The sequence below is a fragment of the Scyliorhinus canicula genome, chromosome 9 (assembly GCF_902713615.1).
Source record: "Scyliorhinus canicula chromosome 9, sScyCan1.1, whole genome shotgun sequence".
Classification (NCBI taxonomy): Eukaryota; Metazoa; Chordata; class Chondrichthyes; order Carcharhiniformes; family Scyliorhinidae; genus Scyliorhinus; species Scyliorhinus canicula.
The window spans coordinates 128257557-128285118 of record NC_052154.1 but is presented as its reverse complement, the minus strand read 5'-3'; the positions used below and the strand labels follow the sequence as shown (position 1 = coordinate 128285118).

At 47.6% G+C, this 27562-nt stretch overlaps 1 protein-coding gene across 1 annotated transcript in view; it reads right to left on the bottom strand.

The window, feature by feature from the left end:
* Positions 1–27562, bottom strand: part of LOC119971674 (anoctamin-9-like) — a 239037-nt gene that overhangs the window by 153428 nt on the left and 58047 nt on the right. The window contains exons 4-6 of the mRNA XM_038807553.1: positions 19192–19328; positions 17993–18066; positions 3609–3673 (exon numbers count right to left, since the gene is read on the bottom strand). Coding sequence (XP_038663481.1) covers positions 3609–3673; positions 17993–18066; positions 19192–19328 — 276 coding nt within the window. The remainder of the gene's footprint in view (positions 1–3608; positions 3674–17992; positions 18067–19191; positions 19329–27562) is intronic.

The window sequence follows — 27562 nt, the reverse complement described above, 5'->3', positions numbered from 1 at the left end:
TGGTCTCTTGAGTGCTGTGGTGAGCTCCGGGCGCACAGTCTCATCCATTGACAGTGGTGACTCTCATGGAGAGGCATCTCTAGGAACGCAATGACATGTCACTGGGTTTGCGTTTGGGCCTGCAAACGCTTACACAGTCCCTTGACCTCAGGAAGTCAATGCCTGTGTGCGGGAAGGAGGCACCAACCAGGGTCACTGATGGTTGCCCGTCCTTCATGGGTGAGCAGGGAAGTGAGGGCTCACCTCAAAATGGCGGACGAGGTTGCTGCCATCTCTTCTCACATGGACTCTTCTCACACAGCTCCAGACAAGGGCACCAACTTCTCTGCCAGTTGCACTCCATCCTATGAGTCCGCGGCGACTGGTGGTTGCCTAGTAATGTTAACAATCAAACACTCCCGGAGGGTGCTTACTCAGACTCCACCGATAGATAATTGCCGCCAAAATCATCTGCATCAGCAGGGCACTGCATTTGCAACCTGCCTCCAATGCCACCATCAGCTTGGAGGGGCACTAGACATAGCAAACATAAGCTCATGACATCCGAGTCACAAGCAAAGGTCCACAATGTTATTGATTTATTTTCATTTAAAGAACTAAGCTCATGATCTAGGTGGATTTGATTTAATTAATTTCATCTTGAACTTATCACCATAAATATCATACTGCACTCAAGCCAGCGGTGTCCTGGTGCTGCATTGGTTTCAAACTCATCATTGCCTGCTCAAAGATGTCCGGAGTGTCAAACTTTATTTGGATTGAAATGGGCTCACGGAATGGATGAGTGCTATGTGTTTGGGATTACTAGTGCCCAGTGCTGATGTAGGAAGGCAAGGCATGCCAGACCATCTGAAGAAATGCTAAATCAGGGCATCCCTGGTGCTCCTGCCTCCCTAAAGGTCTGGATTGCCACCCCGGCTTCTAGATGCCCAGTATCTGAGTCCTCATCGGTGTCCATGTCTGAGGCAAGTACTGCAGCATCAGTGTCCTTCTGTTCAATATGTTGCCCCCTGGAGAGAGCAAGATTGTAAAGAGCGCACTAGACAACTACAATGAGTGACACTCACTCGGGCAGGTACTGTAAGGTTTACTCAACAGTCGACGCAACTGAATCTTATCTTCAGCAGCCCAGTGGTCCTCTCCACCACCACCCTTGTGGATACATGGCAGTGATTGTATCTTTCCTCAGTGTCTGCCCTTGGTCACCTGAAAGGTTTTCATCAGCCACATTTTCACCATGTAACCTTTATCAACCACCCATCTAGACGAGCTGGAGCAATGAAGAGCCTGGGTACAAGCAAGTCATAAAGAATGCCAGGACACCTTGCATACACCTGCAGTATCTGTATCTTGTGCTCATATACAACCTAAGCGTTCATCAAGTGAAACCCCTTCCTATTGACAAAAGCTCCCAGCTGGCCAACTGGTGCCTTGATAGCCACATGGGTGCAATCAATGGCACCCTGGATGCGGGTTTCCCGCAATGGTGGTAAATTCTTCCTGGCTGACCTAGTCCAAGGGGCATGATGAACGCCAAGCCTCAGTTTTTGTTCCTCCTCAAAGGAGGGGGTACTCCTTGCTAAGTAGACAATACCCAGCAGCAGTTGCCTACTGGGGCTCAGCGTGTGCAAAGGTTGATTTGAGGGACCCAAGCCTCTGGTGCGTGAGGACAGAAATTTCATATGAGCTCCACGCTATTATTTTTTAAAATAAATTTAGAGTACCCAATTAATTTTTTCCAGTTAAGGGTCAATTTAGTGTGGCCAATCCACCTATCCTGCACATCTTTGGGTTGTGGGTGCGAAACCCAAGCAAACAGGGGGAGAATGTGCAAACTCCACATGGACAATGACCTAGAGCCAGGATTGAACCTGGGACCTCGGCGCCGTGAGGCAGCAGTGCTAACCACTGCACCACCGTGCTGCCCTCGCTCCGCACTCTTATGTACCCCACACAGAAACACTCTTATCAACCATCCAGAACACCAACTCACCTCATCCCTACAACGACTAACTCCTCAACCAGTATTTGCAGCAGGGCCCTTTTATCCCACCCTAGCATGCAAATGTAACAAATTTGGTTCATAGAATCATAGAATTTACAGTGCAGAAGAAGGCCATTTGGCCCATCAAGTCTGCACCAGCCCTTGGAAAAAGCACCCCACTTAAGCCCACACCTCCACCCTATCCCCGTAACCCAGTAACTCCACCTATCCTTTTTGGACACAAAGGACAATTTAGCATGGCCAATTTACCTAACCTGAACATCTTTGGACTGTGGGAGGAAGCCGGAGCACCCCGAGAAACCCATGCAGACACGGGGAGAACATGCAGACTCCGCACAGACAGTGACCCAAGCCAGGAATTGAACCTGGGGCCCTGGAGATGTGAAGCAACAGTGCTAACGACTGTGCTACCATGCCACCCACTTGGTCCACCTGCCCATGTTGCTCATGCAATGAGTTTTAAATTCGCATGGGCAGCATTAGATTTGGATTTTTAATTCGCCAACCAAAATATATCGAGGGCGTGCAATGACGTTGGGATGTATGCCCAACATCATCACGGGTTGGGTGCGCACGCTCCAGGTCACTGATAAAACTGAATCAATTTATTAAGGTTGCACCCTTTTGAATTGTTTGGTGACTCAATTCATTAAACCACAGAACCATAGAATTCAAGTACATAAGGAGGCCATTTGGCTCATCAAGTCTGCATTGACCCTCTGAAAAAGCACCCTATTTAGGCCCAACCCCCATCCTATCCCCATAACCCCACCAAACCTGCACATCTTTGCAAACTAAAGGGCAATTTAGCATGGCCAATCCACCTAATCTGCACATCTTTGGACTGTGCGAGGAAACTAGAGCAACGGACGGAAACCCATGGGGACACTGGAGAATATGCGGAGTTCCCACACAGTCACTCAAGGCAAGAATTGAACTCGGGTCCTGGAACAGTGAGGCAGCAGTGCTAACCACTGTGCCACAGTGCCTGTTGAATTGAAAATATTAAGTGTCACTTTGGCAACGGAGAATTTTGTGCGTAAAGATCATGGGTTCAGGATATTAAGATGCTATTATAGATTGATACTTCAGTGCAGTAGTGAGTGTACTGTATTGTTGGAAGCATTGTTCCCTTGTTTCTGCTGTGTGTTGCCTATTCATTTATGTGCATAGGCTGGATAATTTTTTTTGTTTGGCCAGACACGCATGGTAACTTAAAGAGCTGACTTATGCTCAGCCTGCACTGAAACGTCTGGGTTACTGGTCACATAGCTTGGAGGAAATATTGGTTGAGAATGTAATGAGAACTTAAACCAAGGTCTTGTCTCCTGGTTCAGGTGAATGTAAAAGAACCTTGCTAACCTCACCTCTGGCATTCAACTAAAGAAGAGTGGGAGTTCTCAAATATTTATCCATGAACCACCACCATTAAAAACAGATTGAATAGCCACTCATCACATTTCATGATTGTGAGACTTTACCAAAATTGGTTGATGTATTTGCCTACAAAACAAAATGACTATTTCAAAAGTATGACTGCATAAGATCAGGCACTGTATAAGTGAAGGCTATTTCTTTTATAACCAGAATTAAGAACATTTACCTCATGAAGTGGGAAGATCGCTTTGAATGTACCATCCTTCATTAAATTGTGTAGAGAAATTTTAACTGAAAGGGAAATAAAGAACATTAGACAAGAAACCAATAGTATTCAGTAAACTACCTATCACATCCCATGGAACTGCCCAGCAGCCCTTGGAAGTTTTTGCTGAATGGATTATTATTTTGTTGCCATATTCCTATGAAAGACCAATACTATTATTGTAGAACATGATCACGGTTCAAATGTTAAGAAGTGGTGTGGGAAAGAGGGATTCCACTTCATGGGGCATTGGCATCAGTTTTGGAACCGGGGGGATCTGTACCGTTGGGACGGTCTCCACCTGAACCGATCTGGAACCAGTGTTCTAGCGAAGAGGATAAATAGGGTGGTCAGTAGGACTTTAAACTTCTGAGTTGGGGGGAAGGGAAAGTGAAAGCAACAGGGAGCATGGAGTTAAATGGCAAGGTACGCAGGAGGATAACATGTAGGCAGGTGGATTTAAGCTTGAGGCAGACTAGGAATGCAACAAAAAGGAAGGATAACTTTGGACATCTTAGGACTTCCAATATCTGTAATGATAAGAAAGTTAGCATTAAGGCACTTTACCTGAATGCTCGTAGCATTTGTAACAAAGTAGACGAACTAATGGCACAGATCATCGTGAATGATTATGATGTGGTAGGCATCACAGAGACATGGCTGCAGGGGGTTCAGGACTGGCAGTTAAACATCCAAGGATATACAACCTATCGAAAAGACAGGGAGGTGGGCCGAGGGAGTGGGGTTGCCTTGTTAGTTAAGAACAAAATTAAATCTATGGCACTAAACGACATAGGGTCGGATGATGTGGAGTCTGTGTGGGTAGAATTGAGGAACCACAAAGGCAAAAAAACCATAATGGGAGTTATGTACAGACCTCCTAACAGTGGTCAGGACCAGGGGCGCAACATGTACCGGGAAATAGAAAAGGCATGTCAGAAAGGCAAGGTCACGGTGATCATGGGGGACTTCAATATGCAGGTGGATTGGGTAAATAACGTAGCCAGTGGATCCAAAGAAAAGGAATTCATGGAATGCTTACAAGATGGCTTTTTGGAACAGCTTGTCATGGAGCCCACAAGGGAGTAGGCTACCCTGGACCTAGTGCTATGTAATGAACCAGACTTTATAAAAGATCTTAAAGTAAGGGAACACTTAGGAAGCAGCGATCATAATATGGTTGAGTTCAGTCTGCAGTTTGAAAGAGAGAAGGCAAAATCGGATGTAATGGTGTTACAGTTAAATAAAGGTAATTACGAGGGCATGAGAGAGGAACTGGCAAAAATTGACTGGAAGCAGACCCTAGTGGGGAAGACAGCAGAGCAAAAATGGCAGGAGTTTGTATGCATAATTGAGGACACTGTACAGAGGTTCATCCCCAAGAAAAGAAAGATTATCCAGGGAGGGATTAGACAGCCATGGCTGACAAAGGAGGTCAGGAAATGTATCAAAGAAAAAGAGAGATCCTATAAAGTGGCCAAAAGCACTGGGAAATCAGAAGATTGGGAAGGCTACAAAAACAAACAGAGGTTAACAAAGAGACAAATAAGGAAGGAGAGGATCAAATATGAAGGCAGGCTAGCCAGTAATATAAGAAATGATAGTAAAAGTTTCTTTCAATACATAAGAAACAAACGACAGGCCAAAGTAGACATTGGGCCAATTCAAACTGATTCTGGAAGGCTAGTGATGGGAGACGAGGAAATGGCTGGAGAACTTAATAAGTACTTTGCGCCTGTCTTCACAGTGGAAGACATGAGTAATATCCCAAAAATTATAAAGGGTCAGGGGGCTGCGTTGAGTATGGTTGCCATTACAAAAGAGATGGTGCTAAAAAAGCTAAAAGGTCTTAAAATTGACAAATCTCCTGGCCCCGATGGGCTACATCCTAGAGTTCTGAGGGAGGTGGCTGAAGAAATAGCGGAACCGTTGGTTGAGATCTTTCAAAAATCACTGGAGTCAGGGAAAGTCCCGGACGATTGGAAGATCGCTGTTGTAACCCCCTTGTTCAAGAAAGGATCAAGACAAAAGATGGAAAATTATAGGCCAATTAGCCTAACCTCGGTTGTTGGTAAAATTCTAGAATTGATCGTTAAGGATGAGATTTCTAAATTCTTGGAAGAGCAGGGTCGGATTAGAACAAGTCAACATGGATTTAGTAAGGGGAGGTCGTGCCTGACGACCTGTTAGAATTCTTTGAGGAGGTGACAAGTAGGTTAGACCAGGGAAACCCAGTGGATGTGGTCTATCTGGATTTCCAAAAGGCCTTTGGTAAGGTGCCACACAGGAGGCTGCTGAGTAAGGTGAGGGCCCATGGTGTTCGAGGTGAGCTACTGGCATGGGTTGAGGATTGGCTGTCTGACAGAAGGCAGAGAGTTGGGATAAAAGGTTCTTTTTCGGAATGGCAGCCGGTGACCAGCGGTGTCCCACAGGGTTCAGTGTTGGGGCCGCAGCTGTTCACCATATATATTAATGATCTGGATGAAGGGACTGGGGGCATTCTAGCAAAGTTTGCCGATGATACGAAGTTAGGTGGTCAGGCAGGTAGTGCTGAGGAAGTGGGGAGGCTGCAGAAGGATCTAGACAGTTTGGGAAAGTGGTGCAGGAAATGGCTGATGCAATTCAACGTGAGAAAATGTGAGGTCTTGCACTTTGGAAAAAAGAATCCAAGCATAGACTACTTTCTAAACGGTGAGAAAATTCATAATGCCAAAGTACAAAGGGATCTGGGAGTGCTAGTCGAGGATTCCCTAAAGGTAAACATGCAGGTTGAATCCGTGATTAAGAAAGCGAATGCAATGTTGTTATTTATCTCAAGAGGGTTGGAATATAAAAGCAGCGATGTGCTACTGAGCCTTTATAAGGCTCTGGTTAGGCCCCATTTGGAGTACTGTGTCCAGTTTTGGGCCCCACATCTCAGGAAGGACATACTGGCACTGGAGCGTGTCCAGCGGAGATTCACACAGATGATCCCTGGAATGGCGGGTCTAACATATGAGGAACGGCTGAGGATCCTGGGATTGTATTCATTGGAGTTTAGAAGGTTAAGGGGAGATCTAATAGAAACTTACAAGATAATACATGGCTTAGAAAGGGTGGACGCAAAGAAACTGTTTCCGTTAGGCGAGGAGACGAGGACCCGTGGGCACAGCCTTAGAATTAGAGGGGGTAAATTCAGAACAGAAATGCGGAGACATTTCTTCAGCCAGAGAGTGGTGGGCCTGTGGAATTCATTGCCGCGGAGTGCAGTGGAGGCCGGGACGCTAAATGGCTTCAAGGCAGAGAGAGATAAATTCTTGATGTCGCGAGGAATTAAGGGCTACGGGGAAAATGCTGGTAGGTGGAGTTGAAATGCCCATCAGCCATGATTGAATGGCGGAGTGGACTCGATGGGCCGAATGGCCTTACTTCCACTCCTACGTCTTATGGTCTTATGGTCTAACAAGTGGTGCAAGTTCAAGGGCTGAAATTGTATTTACCTGATGTGCTGGGAACGGGAAGGGAGATCCAGAGGGGTCCATGGAAGTTGGGGACCTTCCCCTGCTCAGCTTACATGTGATGATTGATTGACCAGTTACCCATCTGAGGTCAAACCTGACTGACAGGCTTGGGTTCCAGTCAGGTGGGAAGCGGATTGGTGATGTCCAAGTAAGTCCACATGAGGAGAAGGCAATCTTGGAAGCAGAAGTGGGTCATTTCCAGGGAAGGAGAGGGACAGGAGTTTATTCACAGGGTTGGGGGTATACTCAGGCTAAGAGGCTCGATTGATTGATTGGGAAAAGTCTCCCCAAAATAAGAAGGTGCCATTAATTAACCCATCTATAAAGGACAATTTATTGACACAATATTGAACCCTTGAACTGTAAGAACAAGTCTAGATTGATAGATGAATATTGTTTGTAAAGAAGGCGTGTGCCATTCATATATATGCATGTTCTATGTGGACACATGGATCCTGGGTCAAAGTTGACAATGCAGAAGCATTATCCTCTCAAATGTTGTTTTTGGCAAACATCTTTAAGTGTTTACAGGAAACTCATGTCAGATTCATATATATTGCACATAGAATAACTACAGTGCCATTCGGCCAATCAAGTCTGTACCAACCCTCCAAAAGAGCACCCTATCTAGGTCCACGCCCTATCCCTGTAACCTAACCTAACCTTTTGGACACTAAGGGATAATTTACTAACCATTGTAACATTTCAAAGCTTCTGCTCAGTCATTGAGCGAGAGTCAGAGTTGCAGGCATTGCGATGCATCAAGGGGCAGGGATGGCAGAGTTACCTGGACACCTTACTGCAGGAGGCTGTCACACCTCTTGGATAAGGGCCTTCGGATTTAGTCAGTAGTCAGGGACAGAAGTGTGTGACTGCAAGTGAGACAGGTAAAGAGATTGAGAAGTTAATTGTCCATTGGTTTGAGGTTCTTATAGCTTGTGAGATTAGAGAGATGTAAAACCATAGAACCCCTACAGCGCAGAAGGAGGTCACTTTGGGTCAGCAGGGTGGATGAGCGAACTGACCATGGTGCCACATATGGGAAGTCATTCAAGTGGGGGAATTAATAGGAATGTAATTGTAGTGGAGAACAGTTTAGTTGGGGAAATCGACAGTTCTCTGCAGCAGCAGCGTGAATCCAGACGGCTGTGTTTCCTGCCCAATGCCAGGATTCGGGACATTTGCTCAGGATAGTGAGGAACATGCATTGGTATGGGAAGGATCCAGTTGTGGTCTGTGATTGTACCGATGACATAGAGAGAATAGAATAGAACTGTATGGTCCACACAAAAGTGGAAATTTTGTCTTTGCCTTACCTCCAATATAACATATAATCATGCAGTCATTAATTAAAAACAGTAAATATTTCATGTATACCTACATTAATACATTTGTGCATATATATCATACAAACATACCATACAAACATAACACATTGCACTGTCATTAAAGCGCTTACTGCGGTTAAAATAAATAAAAACAGCAAGTTAAATTTACATTGTTATTTAGTAAGCTGGGAACAAAAGATCTCTTGAACAGATTTTTCCTAGCTCGAGGCATTTGGAAGCACCAGCCTGAAGAGAGCCTTTTAAATTGATGATATAAAGAGTGAGGGGGATCACCGATGATGGCTTGAGCTTTCCTCTTAACTGCATTGTTAAATAAATGATCGAGCTGTGTTTGCTGTCTACCAGTGTAGGACTAGAAAGGATGTTCTGCTTGGGGTTGTGGGACTAAATTAAAAAGCAGAACTGCAAAAGATAATAATCACTGTATTATTACCTGAACCATGAGCAAATTGGCATAACGTTAATAAGATTAGAGAGATAGATGTAAACCCACAGAACCCCTACAGTGCAGAAGGAGGCCGCTTGGCCCATTAAGTCTGTACCAACCCTCTAAAAGAGCACTCTACCTAGGTCCACTCCCCTGCCCTATCCTCATAGCCCCATAACCCCACCTAACTTGGACATCTCTTGGACATTAAGGGACAATTTAGCATGGCCATTCCACCTAACCTGCACATTTTTAGACTGAGGGAGGAAACTGGAGCACGAGGAGAAAACCCATGCAGTCACAGGGAGAATGTGCAAACTCCACACAGCCACCCAGCGCCATGAGGCAGCAGTGGCAACCACCGCGCCACCTTGTGCCATGCCATGAATCAAAAACTGGTATGGGAAAAATGGATGATTCATGAGGTACTGGCAGTAGTACTGGAGAAAATGGCAGCTGTACCATTGGGATGGTCTGCACCTGAACTGTGCTGGGGCCAGTCTTCTGGCAAGTCATATAACCATAGTGGTACAGGGCTTTAAACAAAATAGTAGGGGCAAGGGATCACATGAAAGATGTATAATTAAAGTGTAACAAGGTACGGGAGCGGGGTAGCGATTTCTGTAAAGATAACCAGAATGTGGCAGGAAGGGAGAAGAGTACAAACATAAGAATGCGCTAAAAAACAAGGCCAGAGATTGAAAATATTATAAAAAGACAAACTAAGGCTCTGTGCCTGAATGTAGACAGCACAGATGGAAATAAAAATGTATGACATTATAACCGTCAAAGAGGCATGGAGCGGGGTTCTTCCCTACCTGGCGGGACGGGGGGTCTCGCGCTGAGGGGTGACGTGAACCACTCTGGCGTCGGGCCACCCCAAAGGTGCGGAATCCTCCGCGCCTTCAGGGGCTAGGCCGGCCCCGGAGTGGTGTGCGCGCGCCAGCCGGCGGGGAAGGGGCTTAGCGCCACGCCAACCGGCGGCGAAGGGCCTCCACGGCCGGCGCAAGTTGGCACATGCGTGGGAGCACCAGCGCATGCGCGGGGGGGGGGGGTTCATCTCCACGTCTGCCATTGCAGAGGAGCACAGCGGCCATCGCGGAACAACAGAGTACCCCCACGGCACAGGCCCGCCCGCGGATTGGTGGGCCCCGATCGTGGGCCAGGCCATCGTGGGGGCATCCCCGGGGCCAGATCCCCCCGCGCCCCCCCCCCGAGGACCGCGAGGGCCGCCTGCGCCGCCAGGTCCTGCCGGTAAGGTCCTACTCTAATTTACGCCGGCGGGACCGGCAAAAAAAACTGGCGGCCACTCGGCCCATCGCAGACCGGAGAATCGGCGGGGGGGGGGGGCGCTGCCAGCAGCCGCCGACCGGCACGGCACGATTCCCGCCCCCGCCAAATCCCCGGCGCTGGAGAATGCGGCAGCTGGCGGGGGCAGGATTCACACCGCCCCCCGGCGATTCTCCGACCCGGCCCGGGGGGGGGGGGGGGGGGGGGGGGGGGGGGGGGGTAGTCGGCGGATCCCGCCCATGGTTGCAGGGAACTAAGGCTGAGGACCTGAATATTGAAGGGCATTTGACATTTTGACAATATATGAAGCTCGGAAAAGTTGTTGGGTAGCTCGGTTAATTAAGGGTGTCATTTGTATAGTAGTGAGAGATAATCTTAGCTCGAAAGAACAAGATGGAGAATCAATATGGATAGAGATAAGAAATACGAAAGGTAAGAAATCACTTAACAGTTTATAGAGCCCTAACAGTAGGACAGGGTATACTGGAAGATATAAGTGGACTATGTAAGGAAGATAACACAATGGTTATGGGTGACTTTTATCGGCATGTAGATTGAACAAGTCAGATCAGCAAATGTAGCCTAGAAAATAAGTTTGTCGTAAATGGGAAGAGGAGCTGGGTGAGGAGATTGAGGAGGGGATGTGGGCGGATGCCCTGGAAAGAGTGAATTCCTCCTCTTCTTGTGCGAGGCTTAGCCTCATACAGCTCAAGGTGCTACATAGGGCTCACATGACCGGGACGAGGATGAGCAGGTTCTTCGGAGGCGAAGACAGGTGTGCTAGGTGCTCGGGGAGCCCAGCGAACCACGGCCATATGTTCTGGGCATGCCCAGCGCTGGGGGTATTTTGGAAGGGGGTAGCTAGGACGGTGTCGAGGGTGGTAGGATCCAGGGTCGAGCCAGGCTGGGGGCTCGCGATATTTGGGGTAACAGTGGAGCCGGGACTGCAGGAGGCGAAAGAGGCCGGTGTTCTGGCCTTTGCGTCCCTAGTAGCCCGGCGGAGGATTTTGCTTCAGTGGATGGATGCAAGGCCCCCAAGCGTGGAGGCCTGGATCAATGATATGGCGGGGTTCATCAAATTGGAGAGGGTGAAATTCGCCCTGAGGGGATCAGTGCAGGGTTTTTTTAGGCGGTGGCAGCCTTTCCTGGACTTCCTGGCAGAACGGTAGGAAAATAGGCCGGCAGCAGCAGCAACCCGGGGTTATTTTTTTTATTTTTTAAAAAAGAAAATAAGTTTGTTGAGCACGTGTGGGACAATGTTTTTGAGATGCACATTATAGAGCCAACAAGGGAGCAGGATATTCTAGACCGAGTAATGAACAATGCGACAGGAACAATCAATAATCCCATGGTTAAAGAGCCTTTAGGTGACGACAATTATAACATGATAGAATTTCATGATCAAATTGAAGGAGTGAATGTGGGTCCAAAGCTAATGTTTTAAACCTGATTGAAGGTACTTATATGGGCAGGAAAACAGGTCTAGCAAAGTGTGCCGGGAAACTAGGTAGAACAGTAGAGATGCAGTAAAAGACTTTTAAGAAGACATTTAATAACTCTCAGAAAACTCAGAGTAAGAAAGTGGCTTCGAGAAGGATCAAAATTAATGAAACACTTCACAAAGTAAGAGTTCCACAAGTATTTAAATGGAAAAAGAAAAAGAAAATTGCTTATTGTCACAAGTAGGCTTTAATGAAGTTACTGTGAAAAGCCCCTAGTCGCCACATTCCGGCGCCTGTCCGGGGAGGCTGGTACGGGAATCGAACCGTGCTGCTGGCCTGCCTTGGTCTGCTTTAAAAGCCAGCAATTTAGCCGAGTGAGCTAAACCAGCCCCTCTTTAGATAAAGAATATCTAAAGCTAGCGTTGGTTCTCAAGAGTGAGTGTATGTGGGGAATTGATAATGGAAAACAAGGAAATGGAGGAGATGTTAAACAGGTATTCGGCGTCCAGTCTTCATTGTGGAAGACGTAGAAAACATCCCAAAGATATTTGAAAATCAAAAAGATAAACAAGTGGGACAAATTACAACAATCACCATCGCTTGGGCAAAGGTGCTGTGAAAACTATTAGATCCCAAATCCCTGGGACCAGGTGGCCAGCATCCAGAGATAGTGAATACATTGGTTATAATCTTACAAAATTCTTTATTTTCTTGTAGGGTCCCAGTGGATTGGAAAATAGAAATGTAACACCTTGTAGGATTTTGACTGTGTCAGTTGAGGGATTTTGAAACCATCAATTCAAGGTTACCAGCTGCACTTGCGATTACTGGAACTCAGTAGAAATTCAAGTTAAAACTTGTCAGGTGCAAATAAGAATTGTTTTATTTGTCTTCTATTGATTACAACTTGAAAGTCATTTAAAAGGCAATTTGTAGACAATTTGAAGCTTTCAAAGAATCACAGGAATTATCTTCTTAGACAAACAGCTCAAAACATAACTATTAAAAGCCAAAGTCTGAAGTCAAAGTCTGAAAATGAAATATGAATACAGAGAGACAGTGAATAGTTCAGATCAAAGTATAGATGCCTAAAACTCTTTCTCTCTCTTTCTAACCCTCTCTCTCTAACCTAACCTAACCCTACCCTAACTCTCTCTAAAATGGTGGCAAAATTGTCTATGGTTATACTATTTCATATCTGTCTTAAGCGATCTGATCACACCCCAATATAATCCTAATTGGTTTGGGTTAGACTCAAACACATTTGATTTGATGGCAAGCTGTCCATCTTCAATATGTAACATTACTTCTAATTGTTGCCTGTCTGCCTACTTGTGCATGTTAAAGAATGCTATATTGTGCTTTATCAAAGCCAGCAAAAACTGGTCTAATGCTGACCTGACTACTGCAACAATAGAGACCTCATGCTGACCTGACTACTGCAACAATGGAGACCTCATGCTATCTCGTCAGGCCACGCTGGACATGACTCCAAAAATGTAATTCAAACTGTCTATTTCAATCTAGTAAAGTAAATTATGCTGCTTTTATGAAATTGTTGTTTTGAGAATGTTGGAATCAAATATATATATTTGATTCGATGTTCTAACTGTCCATTTATTAAAAACAAGGCAACATAGTCTAAAATATTTCAGCTTGTATAAGTCATGGGATGTAATCTCGAATGGCGTGAGAACAGTAGAACCTTCACTCCTGCCACCTCGTTGCCATGGATTCCGCCCTTGTCCTTGGAGAAATGTAATGAAAAGTTTTTGTCTATCAGATTTCTGTGTTACTTTAAAACTGTGTCAATGAATTTGCAAAATATGTGTTTTCTTTAATTTTAAAAGTGGGAATTAATATTTACGCTTAAACAGGTATTTTTACCTATATTAGGTGTATTAGAAAAACCTGGCTTCTACACACCTGTATTCAAGAAAGGAGGGTGACAAAAGCAGGAAACTAGAGATGTTAGCCTAACACCTGTCATTGGGAAATTACTAAAATTCATTATGAAGGAGGTTATAGAAGGATACTGATTGATTAGGCAGAGTCAACATGGCTTTGTGGAAGAGAAATTGTGTTAATCTAATTTAGAGATTTTTAAGGAAGTAATAAGTAAGGTGGATAAAGGGAAACCTGAGAATGTGGTGCACTTGGATTCGCAAAGGCATTTGATCAAGTGCCACATCAACGCTTACTCAAGAGCACATGGTATAAGGAGTAGTATTGAATAAAATAAGGAATAATATGGATAAAATGTTGGTTGGCTAACAGGAAGCAAAGAAAAGGGTTAAATGGGGTTTTTTTCAGGTTGGAAAGCTGCAACTAGTAGAGTGCCACAAGGATCAGTGCTGGGGCCTCAGCTACTTCCAATCTACATCAATGATTTGAATTAAAGGACCAAATGCATGCTAAATTTGCCAATGACACCAAGATCGTAGAAAAACAAATCATCAATAGCAGATAAAAGGTCTGCAAAAGGATAGAGACAGGGATAGAGATAGAGATAGAGATAGCAGGGTCGGAGAATCGCCCGGTGCCACCGAAAAGCCCGCCCCCGCCGTGGCAGAAATTCTCCGCCACCCGGGAATTGGCGGGGGCGGGAAACGCGCCACTCCGAGCGGTGAGCCCCCTGCGGCGATTCTCCGGCCCGCGATGGGCCGAAGTCCCGCCGCTGGGAGGCCTCTCCTGCCGCCGAGGTTTGAACCACCTCTGGTGGCGGCGGGATCGGCGGCGCGAGCGGGCCCCCGGGTTCCTGGGGGGGGCGTGGGGTGATCGGTCCCCGGGGGGTGGCCCCACAGTGGCCAGGCCCGCGATCGGGGCGCACCGATCGGCGGGCGGGCGGGCCAGTGCCGTGGGGGCACTCTTTCCCATCCGCCGCCGCCACAGCCTCCACCATGGCGGACGCGGAAGAGAATCCCCCAGCGTGCATGCGCCGGTGGTGACGTCAGCGGCAGCTGCCACTGACGTCACCACCGGCGCATGCGCGAACCAGCGAAGGCCTTTTCGGCCAGCCCCGGCGCCGGGCGGTGGGCGTCAAAGGCCGTTGGTGCCGGTTTTGGCGCCAGTCGGTGTGGTGCCAACCGCTCCGGCGCGGGCCTAGCCCCTCAATGTGAGGGCTTGGCCCCCAAAGGTCCGGAGAATTCCGCACCTTTGGGGAGGCCCAACGTTGGAGTTGTTGGCACCACTCCGCTACGTCGGGACCCCCCGCCCCGCCGGGTAGGGGAGAATCCCGTCCAGTTTAAGTGAGGGGCAGCAAATGGGATATAATGTGAGAAAATGTGAACTTATAACTGTAAAGCAGCCAGTGTGAATTGACAGCATTTATTCAGTCTACTGTAACCCTATATCTACATGTTGTCAGAAATGCATCCTTTATCAATTATACTTCTAATAAATTATATTTGGTAGTTGAGTAGGAGTATGTTTCAGAGATTGGGGGCGCAATTCTCCCATCGGAAGACTAAGGGCGAGATTCTCCGCAAATGCGGAGAATCGTAAAGGCTGCCGTGGGACAGGCCGTGACCCATGACAGCCTTCACGGCCACTTCCGGGGCCGATTCTCCCCCCCGGGCGGGGCTAGGCCGCACGTCAAGCGTCACGCCGGCTGACGTGGCCAATGATATCAGCCGTGCATGCGCAGGTTGGACAACGCCAACCCGCACATGCGCTGTTGGCGTCTTTCTCCTCAGCCGCCCGGCAAGACGTGGCGGCTTGATCTTGCCGGGCGGCGGAGGGGAAAGAGTGCGTCTCTTTTGGACGCTGGCCTGACGTTCGGTGGGCACCGATCGCCCCAAACGGGCATCTGGCGCCCGTTTCACGACGGCAGCGAGCAGGTGTGTTTGTAGCCGTGGTGAAACGGGCGTGAAGGCCCGGCTCCTCGGCCCATCGGCCTCGGAGAATCGCCGCTCGCCGTAAAAAATGGCGAGCGGTGATTCGTGGTGTGGGTCGGGTGTGGGGCGGGGGGGTGGAGAATAGCGGGAGGGCGTGAAAAATGTCGGGAGGCCCTCCCGCTATTCTCCCACCCGGCGTGGGGGGGCGGAGAATCGCGCCTTAAGTCCCGACGGCGGAGTGAAAACTGGAGTGTTTCACTCCGGCGGCGGAGGCCGCTCCCTGCCCCCTATTCTCCCACCCCCGGGGGGCTAGGAGCGGTGCCGCGTAAATGACGTCACCCGTGCATGTGCAGGTTGGCCGGCGCCAACCTGCGCCTGCACGGTTGCCGTCCTCCCCGCAGCCGCCCCGCAAGAAATGTCGGATGGATCTTACGGGACAGCGGAGGAAAGGAGGTCCTCCTTCAGAGAGGCCGGTCCGCCGATCGGTGGGCACCGATCGCAGGCCAGACCCCTTTTGAGGCCCCCCCCCGGCGCAGGATCCCCCCCCCCAGCGTTCCCACGCTGTTCCCGCCAGCAACGACCAGGTGTGGACAGCGCTGGTGGGAACCTGTCGTGTTGGGCAGGCCGCTCGGTCCATCCCAGTGGCCAGCCGTGAATCTCGCCGCACCAGTTTGGGGCGGTGGGAGAATCGCGTGCGGGTGCAGGGCCGGCGTGGCGGGACTCGCTCGACGCCCCGGCGATTCTCTCACCCGGCGTGGGGGGGGGTGAATTCCGCCCTGGACCTTTTAGAAAGAAACTGTTGTTAACAATACAATGTCAACAGGAATGGAGGTTAAAATAAATACAACTTAGTCCACATTTCTATAATTTTACCCTGATGCAAACATCACCAAAACCTTATTAATTTTGCCCCACATCAGAATTTGTGTGATTTTTAAAAATTAATTTGTGGGATATCAGCATCACTAGCTAGGCTAACATTTATTGCTCATCCCCAATTTACCTTGAGACAGTGGTGGTGAGCTGCTTTCTTAAAGTGCTGCAGTCCATGTGGTATAGGTACACCCACCGTGCTGTTAGGGAGTTCCAAGATTTTGACCCAATGACATTGAAGGAACAGCGATATATTTCTAAGTCAGGATGGTGAGCCTCAATTGGTGATGAATGTTGTAGTCCCCCACCCAGAATACATTCTCCACCCTTGCCATCCTCAGTGCTTCAAGTGGTGTTCAAATGGAGGAGTATTGATTCATTAGCTGAGGGGGAATGGTACGTGGTAATCAGTAGGAGGTTTCCTCATTCCTGATTGGTCTGAGTCCATGGGGTCCAGATTCGATGTTGAGGACTCCCAAGGCAACTCCCTGCCAATTGTATACAGCCACCGGTGTCCGGCCGGTGGGACAAGACATACCCATGGTCACAATATCTAAAGCACTTCTGAGGTTCAGTTGTTTGTTTCCCTAACATTACTGGAATACTATTGCGATATGCAAAGTGAGAATCCCTAATATTTCCTTATAATAAATATCAATCACTGATCTTAGAATGGTTAGAGCACAGGAGTCCATTCAGCCTGACATGACCGTGACAGCTATCTGCAAGAGCAACTTTTAGACAGGTTTGTCATAATTTCCTTGGTTTTGTATTTTGTGCCCCAGTTTGGAAAGCTCAGGATCCCATATGCTTTATTTATTAACCAGAGACCTGATACTGGAGTGGAAATAGAGATTGAAGGGAGCATCAGTGGTCTCATGGGCCAAGGCGGATCAAAGGCCTCATGATGGGATTGTAGGCCTTGGAGGAAAGCCAATGGGTGGGAGGGGTTTCCGATCACAAGGCTCTTCAGGCAGGCACCTGGAGCGAGGCAGTAGTTGTAAAGGCACTCACGTCCTGAGTGATAAATCTTGATAATAAATAGTACACAAGGAAGAGAAACCAAAAAATAAAGCTCACAGCAGCAATGGCATTTATTAGTATAGATTAAATAGGTCCAGAAATAAGTTGCAATGAAGAGAAAAAATAGAGGCTAATGGTGAGAAGAAGTATTACCCAGCAGATGACATTCTTTTCTGTCCTGTGCATGGGTGAGAAGAAAGTTCTCGTCAAATCTCTATTTAAAAAGACATGTATTCTGCAGCTTTTCTAAATCGCCAAATCAACTTATCCTGTTACTTTCAAAGAATTATGTATATAAACTCCCCGGTCCCTCTGTTCCTGCACTCCCTTAAAATTGAATAATTGAAAGTTTATATCCCCATTCTTTTTTCCAAATTTTATCAATTCACTTTTCTTTGCATTAAATTTCAGCTTCCAATTTCACTACGCCTCCCTCAAAATCTTTCTGCGCAACCCACCAATAAACCTACCTGCTCTTTACTGCAGCCTTGTGCCTTCTGTATCTGACATCAGCTCAGTTTACATGCACAAATGAAACGTGCTTTCATATAAATAATCTATTTATCACATAGACTGGCTGCTCATTGTTAAAGTATTGTATTTACCAGATGAATCATTGTCATTTCCATCGTTCTCTGAATACATTGTCTTCCAGAGAATAAAATTTATAATTCGAATTCTGTAATAAACAGAAAGTTTCGAACATTAGCTTTGGATAAAAGGTTTGGTCAGTATCTCATGCTTTTGTGGACATACATTCCAATATAGAAGATTCCAGTAGAAAAACTGTTACTCATTCTCTACTGAGCTGATATTTTATTAATTATTCACTTTCTAGTCACTAAATTATCATGAGTCATGTTATAAAGTTCATGTCAACACATCCACTTGCCCAGTTAATTACCCTGTGAGGATGACCCTGACGTTTTATATGTTTATAATCCCCATAAAATTACAGTGTAGATTCCCTATTAATTAATTAATCTTCATATTTGACTGCGTGTCTGTGTGTATCTATTTTAGCTGGGTTCTCAATAATCATTCTACATTCTATGCATGAATGAGAAATGGGAACAGATTCCCAATGATCAACACAACTGCAAATATAGATAGGGAGAAACGACTTTCCAGTGGCGACTGCCTGTGTGGGTTGAAAATGGTCATAAAGATTCTGATGATTTAATTCAGTTATGAAACTTTTGTAAAGCACAAATAAACCTTTTGGGATCTTCCATCAAATTCCAAATGGGTGATAAAAGACAGTGAAGTTTCCCAATAGCACAACTGATATTCAACATTACATATGTGCAGAAGAGATAGATGCTCTTTAAGGGCAGCACGGCAGCACAGTGGTTAGTACTGTTGCTTCACAGCGCCAGGTTCCCAGGTTCGATTCCTGGCTTGGGTCACTGCCTGTGCGGTGTCTGCACGTTCACCCGTGTCTGCATGGGTTTCCTCCGGGTGCTCCGGTTTCGTTCCACAAGTCCCGAAAGATGTGCTGTTAGGTAATTTGGACATTCTGAATTCTCCCTCTGTGTACCCAGAATGTGGCGACTAGGGGCTTTTCACTGTAACTTCATTGCAGTGTTAATGTAAGCTTACTTGTGACAATAAAAATTATTATTATGATCTGTTCAATTATCAAATGTGTATAAATGAGGGGTAGAGCATGGATGGTTATCATTGTTCGGTTAGCTCCATGTTGTAATCCCAGAGCGCTCCTCAGAATTTCATACTGCAAAAGAACCACAGAACACAATTTTCATCTGAAGAATAAAGCATTTAAATAACTATACCACAGTACCTCGTAGATTTCGAAATTGTGCCAAGTCCATTAGCTCCATATCTTCTTTCAGAAAATTGTAGATGCTGCATGTATTTTTCAAAGATTTCTTCACAGGCTTGAATTCCAAAGTATAAATTGTGGTTGTCTTCTTTTTTCTGGGATGGAAGAAAACTACTTTTTATTTTCTTAAATCGGCTTTTTTTATATTTCAGATACCAGTATCTTAAACAAAGCTGACATAAATTATTTAAATAATGAATTCTACTGACTGAATCCTCAGTCTTGCACCTGCATCTTGGTGTCACTCTGTACTGAACACTGTTAGGTAGAGTATCCTGGTCCATAAATAATGCTAAATTTGGGAATTTGGTGCAAGTGGGAATTCAGGTGTGGGGGAGGGGGGGTGGCAGGGGAGGTTGGCCCATTAAATTCCCAGGTGGCGGCAGCGGTGGGGGGGGGGGGGGGGGGGGCAGCAGGGGACCCTGTTCATGCCCCAGGCATGAAGGCGTGTGCTTCTCTCAAGAATCTTTCCACGTCGGGCGCCTACCCCTCCCCTCCCCAAGGTATATCCACGGCAGATGCTCCCTTCCCCAGTCTCTCCATCAAGACCTTAAACCACTTCACCCAACAGATGGGGCCTCCCCCAGACCGTCCGGCACTTACCTGGTCCTGGACTCTGGGACTTAGAATCTTGGGACTCCTTCAATTCCCAATCCTGACCACCCCTGGTGCTGTAGGATCTACAAATCTGCCAGTCAATCAGATAGATCACCAGCTCTCTGAGGCAGGACATCCACCCGAGTCAGGTCCTTGGAGGATTAAATGGCTGTGGGGCTACTATGATTATTTTTTATTAATCATTGATGGGATGTGAACTTGGCCAGTAAAGGGGGGGAAACATGTTCTTAAAAGGAGATCAGCGCAAATCTGGAATAGTGGGCCCTTTCCGTTAACATTGTATTCAAGGAACTCGGTGGAGCAGCTGTCGGCTTTTTGAAGGAGCAGAGGCAAAATTCCTCGTGAGGAAGAATCACAGCGATGACTGACATGAGATTCATGAGACCTGTCTTGGCTTTGTTTGCAATTCAACATGCATTTTGTGGTGTATCCAACCAGTTTGTTCATTAATTCATTTTAATTTCATGTTAATTCTAGATATTACAGTTCAAGAGATATATGGAATGGCCATGTTGCGCCCGAAAAGCACCGTGCCACTGCGCAACGTGGCTGTTAGAAGCCAGGAGACCCCGCTCCCACGATCAACCTTGCTCACAATGCCTTGTGAGATCTAATATGATCTCACGAGACTTTACAATGTGAATGCCGTCCTTGTGGGCGAGATCATTTTTTGCCAAATCTGCATATTAGAGTGAGACAGCACTCACTATGGGACTTTGTTCCCATTTAGTTAAATCACACCTATAGTATTTGTTGTTTGCTTGACTGACTTGACAGAATCACAGAATGTTCACAGTTACTTCATTGCAGCGTTAATGTAATCCTACTTGTGACACTAATAAAGATTATTATTATTATTATTAATACAATGCAGAAGAGGCCCTTCAGCCCATTGAGCCTACACCGATGCTTGAAAGGCACTTGACCTGCTTACTTAATCCCATTTGCAACACTTGGTCCATAGCCTTGAATGTTATGAAGTGCCAAGTACTCACCCAAGAACTTTTTGAAGGATGTGAGGCAAGGCTTGCATTATCGCTGCAATGAAGTTACCCTAGTTGCCACATTCCGGTGCCTGTTCGGGTACACTGAGGAATAATTCAGAATGTCCAATTCACCTAACAAGCATGTCCTTCGGGACTTGAGGGAGGAAACCAGAGAACCATGAGGAAACCAATACAGACATGGGGAGAATGTGCAAACTCCGCACAGACAGTGACCCAAGCGGGAATCGAACCCGGGTCCCTGGCGCTGTAAAGCAATAGTGCCAACCACTGTGCTGCCTATCCAATCTCTCTTCATAACTTAAATGTTCCACCCCATGCAACATCCTGGTGAATCGCCTCTGCACCCCCTCCAAAGTAATCACATCCTTCCTAGAATGTGGTGACCAGAATTGCACACAGTACTCCAGTTGTAGCCTCACCAAAGTTCGATACAACTCAAACATGGCCTCCCTGCTTTTGTAATCGATGCCTTGATTGATAAAGGCAAGTGTCCCATATGGCTTTTTCACCACCCTATTAACCTGCCCTTTCACCTTCAGAGATCTATGGACAAACACACCATGGTCGCTTTGTTCCTCGGAACTTCTCTGTATCAGGCCATTCATTAAATACTTCCTTACCAAATTACAACTTCCAAAGTGTACCACCTCACACTTTTCAGGGTTAAATTCCATCTGCCACATATCTGCTCATTTGACCATCTCGTCTATATCTTCCTGTAATCCAAGACACTCAACCTCACTGTTAACTACCCAGCCAATCTTTGTTTCATCCGCAGACTTACTGATTCTACCCCCAACATAGTCATCTACACTATTTATATAAATGACAAACAATAGGGGACCAGGCACAGATCCCTGTGGTACGCCATTGGACACTGCCTTCCTATCACTAAAGCAGGTGTCTGTCATCATCCTTTGTCTCCTACAGCTCAGTTAATTTTGAATCCATCTTATCAAGTTACCCTGTATCCCATGCGCATTTGCCTTCTTTAAAAGTCTCTCAAGTGGGACCTTTTCAAAGGCTTTGCTGAAATCCAGGTGAATTACATCAACTGCGCTACCCTCTTCTACACACCTGGTTACAGGCTTCAAAATTTCATTCAAATTTGTTGGACCCGGCCTCCCTCTGACAAATCCATGTTGACTATTCCTGATCAAACCTTGCCTACCGAAGTGAGATACATTCTCTCCTTCAGAATTTTCTCCAATAGTTTCCTTACTACTGATGTGAGACTCACTGGTCTGTCGCTGCCTGGCTTATCTCTACAACCTTTCTTAAATAGTGGGACCACAAAAACTGTTCTCCAGTCCTCTGGTACCTCCCCCGTGGCCAGAGCAGAATTAAAAATTTGAGTCAGAGCACCTGCAATCTCCTCCCTTGCCTCCCACAGCATCCTGGCTCACAATTCATCCAGACCTGGTGATTTGTCCACTTTTAAGCCTGCCAACTACTCCTATACTTTATCACTCTCTCTGACAATTTGCTCAAGAACCTCACAGTCTCTCACCCCTGCGTTCTACATCTACCTCCTGATTCTCTTGGGTGAAGACAGATGTGAAGTATCTGTTCAACACTCTACCAATGTCCTCTGGCTCCACCCACATATTTCCCCTTTGGTCCTGAATGGGCCCTACTCCTTCCCTGGTTATCCACTTCCCATTGACATACTTATAGAATATCTTGGGATTCTCCCTACTTTTACCAGCCAGGTCTTTCTCACATCCTAATTGCTTTCTTTAGCTCCATCCTGCACTTTCTGTCCTCCACTAATACCTCTGTTGATTTGCTCTCCTTGAACTTGCTAAAAACCTCTCTTTTCCTTCTCATCATATCCTGAATGTCTCTGGTCATCTATGGTTCTCTGGGCTTGTTACTCCTTCCTATTAACTGAAAGGGAACATGTTGGGCCTGTACCCTCCCCATTTCCTTTTTGAGCAACCCCCCCACTGCTCTTCTGTAGATTTCCCCATAAGTAACTCTTTCCAGTCTACCTTGGCCAGATCCTGCCTTATTTTGCAATAAGGCTGGTTTAGCATAGTGGGCTAAACAGCTGGTTTGCGATGCAGAACAAAGCCAGCAGCGTGGGTTTAATTCCCATACCAGCTTACCCGAACAGCCGCCGGAATGTGGCGACTTGGGGCTTTTCACAGTAACTTCATACTTGTGACAATAAAAGGTTATTATTATTACTAAAATCCACTCTCCCGTAATCCATAACCTTTTTTTGCAACTTATGTATTGTAAAATTTCTTCTGTTTGTTTAAAATTATGGAATCTTGTGACTTTATTCTCTTAGTGAGTAACTAGTATTTAATTTAACGAGGGTTTTGCTTTGACAAAGAGTCATCCAGACTCGAAACATTAGCTCCCTTCTCTCTCCATTGATGCGGACAGGCCTGCTGAGATTGCCCAATATTTTCCGTTTTGTAACTAGGGTTTAAAATTTGGTCGACATCCAACAAAACGAACGTTACCGGTCCCGAACCAGATTGCAATGAAATTTGAGGCTCTCATCAGGAACCGTGATAAATTTTGGGGGTCTGGTCTGGGATCATGACAATAGATCTCATTGGAGGTGCAAGCGGAGGTGGAAATGTGGAACCGCAAGCAGATGCTTGGGTTTGCAATTTGAGCATTCCACAATTGTATAGAATGATATCCGACTGCAGCCACATTCAAAGGTGCTGAACCCTGTGGCCTCCCGTGCCAGCCTGGGCTCCATATTCTGCCTATCCTCCCCCTCCCTGCATCCTCCTCGCTGAACAAGATGGAGTTCCTCCTCTAGCACTTCGCCGCTCTGCTGCGAGATGCGTGGAGGACGCAGCAGGCTGCCACTATGTGGGCGACCCTCTCAGCATCATACTGGAGGATCCAGGCTGCGAACCTCATCTTCAGGAGGCCGAAGTATAGCTTGCTCGTGCTCCTGGTCGCTGTATGGGCGTTGTTGTACGGGGTCTCCGCATCAGTCTGTGGCCTCCAGATAGACGGCATCAGCCACTACCTCAGTGGATAGCCCCTGTCACCCAGGAGCCAGTCCGAAGCCAGGGGAGTGTCTTGAACATGTCAGGAAGTGTCGAGTGTGGGGTGGCGCAGTGGTTAGCACTGCTGCCTCACTGCTTCAGGGACATGGGTTTGATTCCGGCCCTGGGTCACTATCCGTGTGGAATTTGTACATTCGCCCATGTCTGCGTGGATCTCACCCCCAGAACCCAAAAGATGTGCAGGGTAGGTGGATTGGCCGTGTTAAATTGTCTAAATTCATTTTTCAAAAATAAATCATTGACTATGTCAGGCTGAAGGCGTCGTGCACACTGCCTGGGTATCGGGCACAGACGTGTATGATGCGCAGCTGATGGCCACATATAAACTGCACGTTCATCGCGTGGAACCCCTTTCGGTTTGTGTAGAGAGGCCTATCATCTGCGGGCGCTCGCAGGGCGACATCCATCCCGTCGATCACTTCCTGGGCCTGGGGCCTCCCAGATGGCAGTGAACCCTGCTGCCCGGGCATCCTGGTGGGCTTGGTCCACAGTTAATTGGATGTATTGAGCCACCTAGACATACAGGGCCTCCGTGATGACACAGATGCACCTGTGCAGAGAGGTCTGTGAGATCCCAGACAGATCCCCACTCGGCCTGGAAGGACCCCATCGCGTAAAAGTTTAGAGTGACCGTCACCTTGACGGCCACTGGGAGCGGGTGTCCTCCCCCATACCCCTGCGGTGCTAGGTGTGCCATGATCTGGCAGGTATGTTGTACTGTCTCCTGCTCAGACAGCATGCCGGTCCGGCAGATCCTCGAATGACAGGCGCTGCCGGTACACACGAGGCCTCATGCAGCGCCTCCTTGGCACCTCCTCCTTGACCCGTTGGACAGCTGGCTCTCCATCCTGGGCGCTGCCTCCTGTTCCACTGCGGCACGATCTGCTACGCTGCTGCAGCTTCCTCCTCCTCCATGAGCAGTGCCAGCTTGTACAGCCTCAGGGCAACCCCAGGGCTGCGGCAAGGAGCAAGAAGGCCCCCATTGTGGGTTGAATTCCAAAATCCATTGTCTGCAAGGGGTGAAAGGATGACATGTTAGCATGGCGCGTACCCCATGCCCAACCAGGTACACCGGGCTACATAGTGGCCCTGGTTGGCACTGCAGGCTCCGCTCCCTGGTGTCCCTAATGCCTGCCTGCGGGTAGCAGCTAGGTGGGAAGGGGTATGGTGGAGGTTGGGGTGCGGTTGTGGGGGTGGGGGAGGGAGGTGGGGGCACCCATACAGCCAGCGTCACTCTGCAGAACCACGGGCCAAGGTGGGTGATCAATGGGGTGTGCATCAAGAAGTCTGCCTTGCAGGTAATGGCGGGCTGTGACTGGACACCGCCCCAGTCCCATGGGGGTCACCCCAGCCACAAGACCTGTTACCCCATCACCCTCCCCCCTCCTCCAGCCCTTGCAGGACCCCCCTGATGTGTTGGGTGCTTTGTATCCGTGAAATACATACAGGCCACCAACACTTAAAATAGTGCAACACTATTTTATTAAACTATAAACTGCTGAACATACTATAACTGTGGGTTTACACGATATTAGATTAACTAAAGACCTGTGCCTGTCCTAACCAGTTGAATCACTCAGCACGTGGTGAGAATCTGTGCTGTAAACTATAAGCTCTTGTGCTTCTGAAAGGCTGCATCCCAAATGAGCGGGAAAAGATATGCCCTCTGTCTTTATAGTGAGTGTGCTCTAACTGGTGATTGGCTGTGGTGTTTATGCGTGTTGATTGGTCCTAGTGTATGTCCATCAGTGTGTGTGTCTGCACCATGATATACTGGTGTATATTATGACATCCCCCCCCCCCCCCCCCCTTTTTAATAAAATTTGTATGTATGTGTCAATAAATAGTGTGAGTGCGTGAAGAATGAGTGTGTGGACAATGTTCCTAACTATATGTGTGGTGCGAAGACGTATTTACAGGACTACGTAGAGGAAAACTAAGCTATATACAAGGGAAGGTGCCTGGTGCAGATAGTTAGTATGCAACAAAATGAACGATAACAATACTATATACAAACCACGAAAAACGATCAAACAAGGCAGGGAAACAACTCAGAGAGTCCATAAATTTGCAAAGTTCATAAATTCAGTCTCTGAGGTGGGCGACAAATTCTGGTTGACCGCCTCAAGGGTGGGTTGAGAGCCGCCAGGTCAGGAGCAGGTTGGACTGCATCACAGTCGGGAGGAGGCAGTGTGACCAGAAGCTCTGCACAGTCCATGGCACGATCAGCATGGGAGCGATGCAACTCCGGAGGATCCCGTGGCGATCATGGAACAAGGCGAAGGGCACGCCGATTGCAGCGCAGAATGGATCCATCTGGTAGCTGAACCATGAACGAGCAGGGGGCCACCTGCCTAAGGACAACAGCAGTTGCAGGCCAGCCACCATCCGGGAGATGGACACGAACATTGAGTGAGAGCAGGGAGATCAGCAGCACGTGAGTCATGTGTCGCCTTGTGCTGCGCACGAGACATCTGCATTTTGCGAAGAACTGGAACATGGTCGAGATTTGGTACATGGATAGACGACACCGTTGTCCTCAAGGTGCGGTTCATTAACAACTGTGTGGGTGACAGACCAGTGGACAGCGGGGCTGAGCGATAGGCAGCAACGCAAGATGGAAGTCAGACCTGGCATCTGCAGCCTTGCAGAGGAGCTTCTTGACTATGTGAACCCCCTTTTCTGCTTTGCCATTGGACTGAGGGTACAGAGGACTGGATGTCACATGGGCGAAATTGTAATGCCGGGCGAATCTGGCCCATTCCTGGCTGGTGAAGCAGGGGCCATTGTCCGACATCACCATGAGCGGGATGCCGTGCCGAGCAAAGGTTTCTTTGCACGCCCGGATGACCGTGCATGAAGTGAGGTTCTGCAATCTTATCACCTCCGGATAGTTTGAAAAGTAGTCGACAATCAGAACATAGTCCCTACCTAATGCGTGGAACAGGTCGATGCCCACCTTGGTCCAAGGCGACGTGACCAACTCATGGGGCAGCAGAGTCTCCCGTGGTCGGGCTGGCTGAAAGCGCTGGCAGGTGGGGCAGTTGAGTACTGCGTTGGCAATGTCGTCATTGATACCGGGCCAGTACACAGCCTCACGGGCCCGTCGGCAACACTTTTCAACGCCCTGATGGCCCTTGTGTAGCTGTTCCAGGACAAGCTGGCGCATGCTATGCGGGATAACAATGCGGTCCAGTTTCAGGAGAACCCCATCAACGACTGCCAGATCTGTCTTGTACGTTGTAAAACTGCGGGCATTGGCCCTTGAGCCACCCGCCCGTCATGTGGTGCATGACACGCTGTAGCGGGGGTCAGCCGCTGTTTCGCGGTGTATTTGGATTAGGCGTTCATCTGATGCAGGTAGATGGGAGGCTGCGAACTCACCCTGGGCATCGACCTGGCAAACGAACCCCTCTGGGTCACAGGAAGTGGTGACTGACCTGGAGAGGACGCCCACAATGATGAGGTCCTTGCCTGGGGTGTACACCAGTTGGAAATCATATCACCGGAGCTTGAGCAGGATGCGCTGGAGGCGAGGCGTCATTTCGTTCAAGTCGTTCTGTATTATATTGACGAGCGGGCAATGGTCGGTCTTGACAGTGAATTGGGGAAGCCCATAGACATAGTCGTGAAACTTCACAACACCGGTCAGGAGGCCCA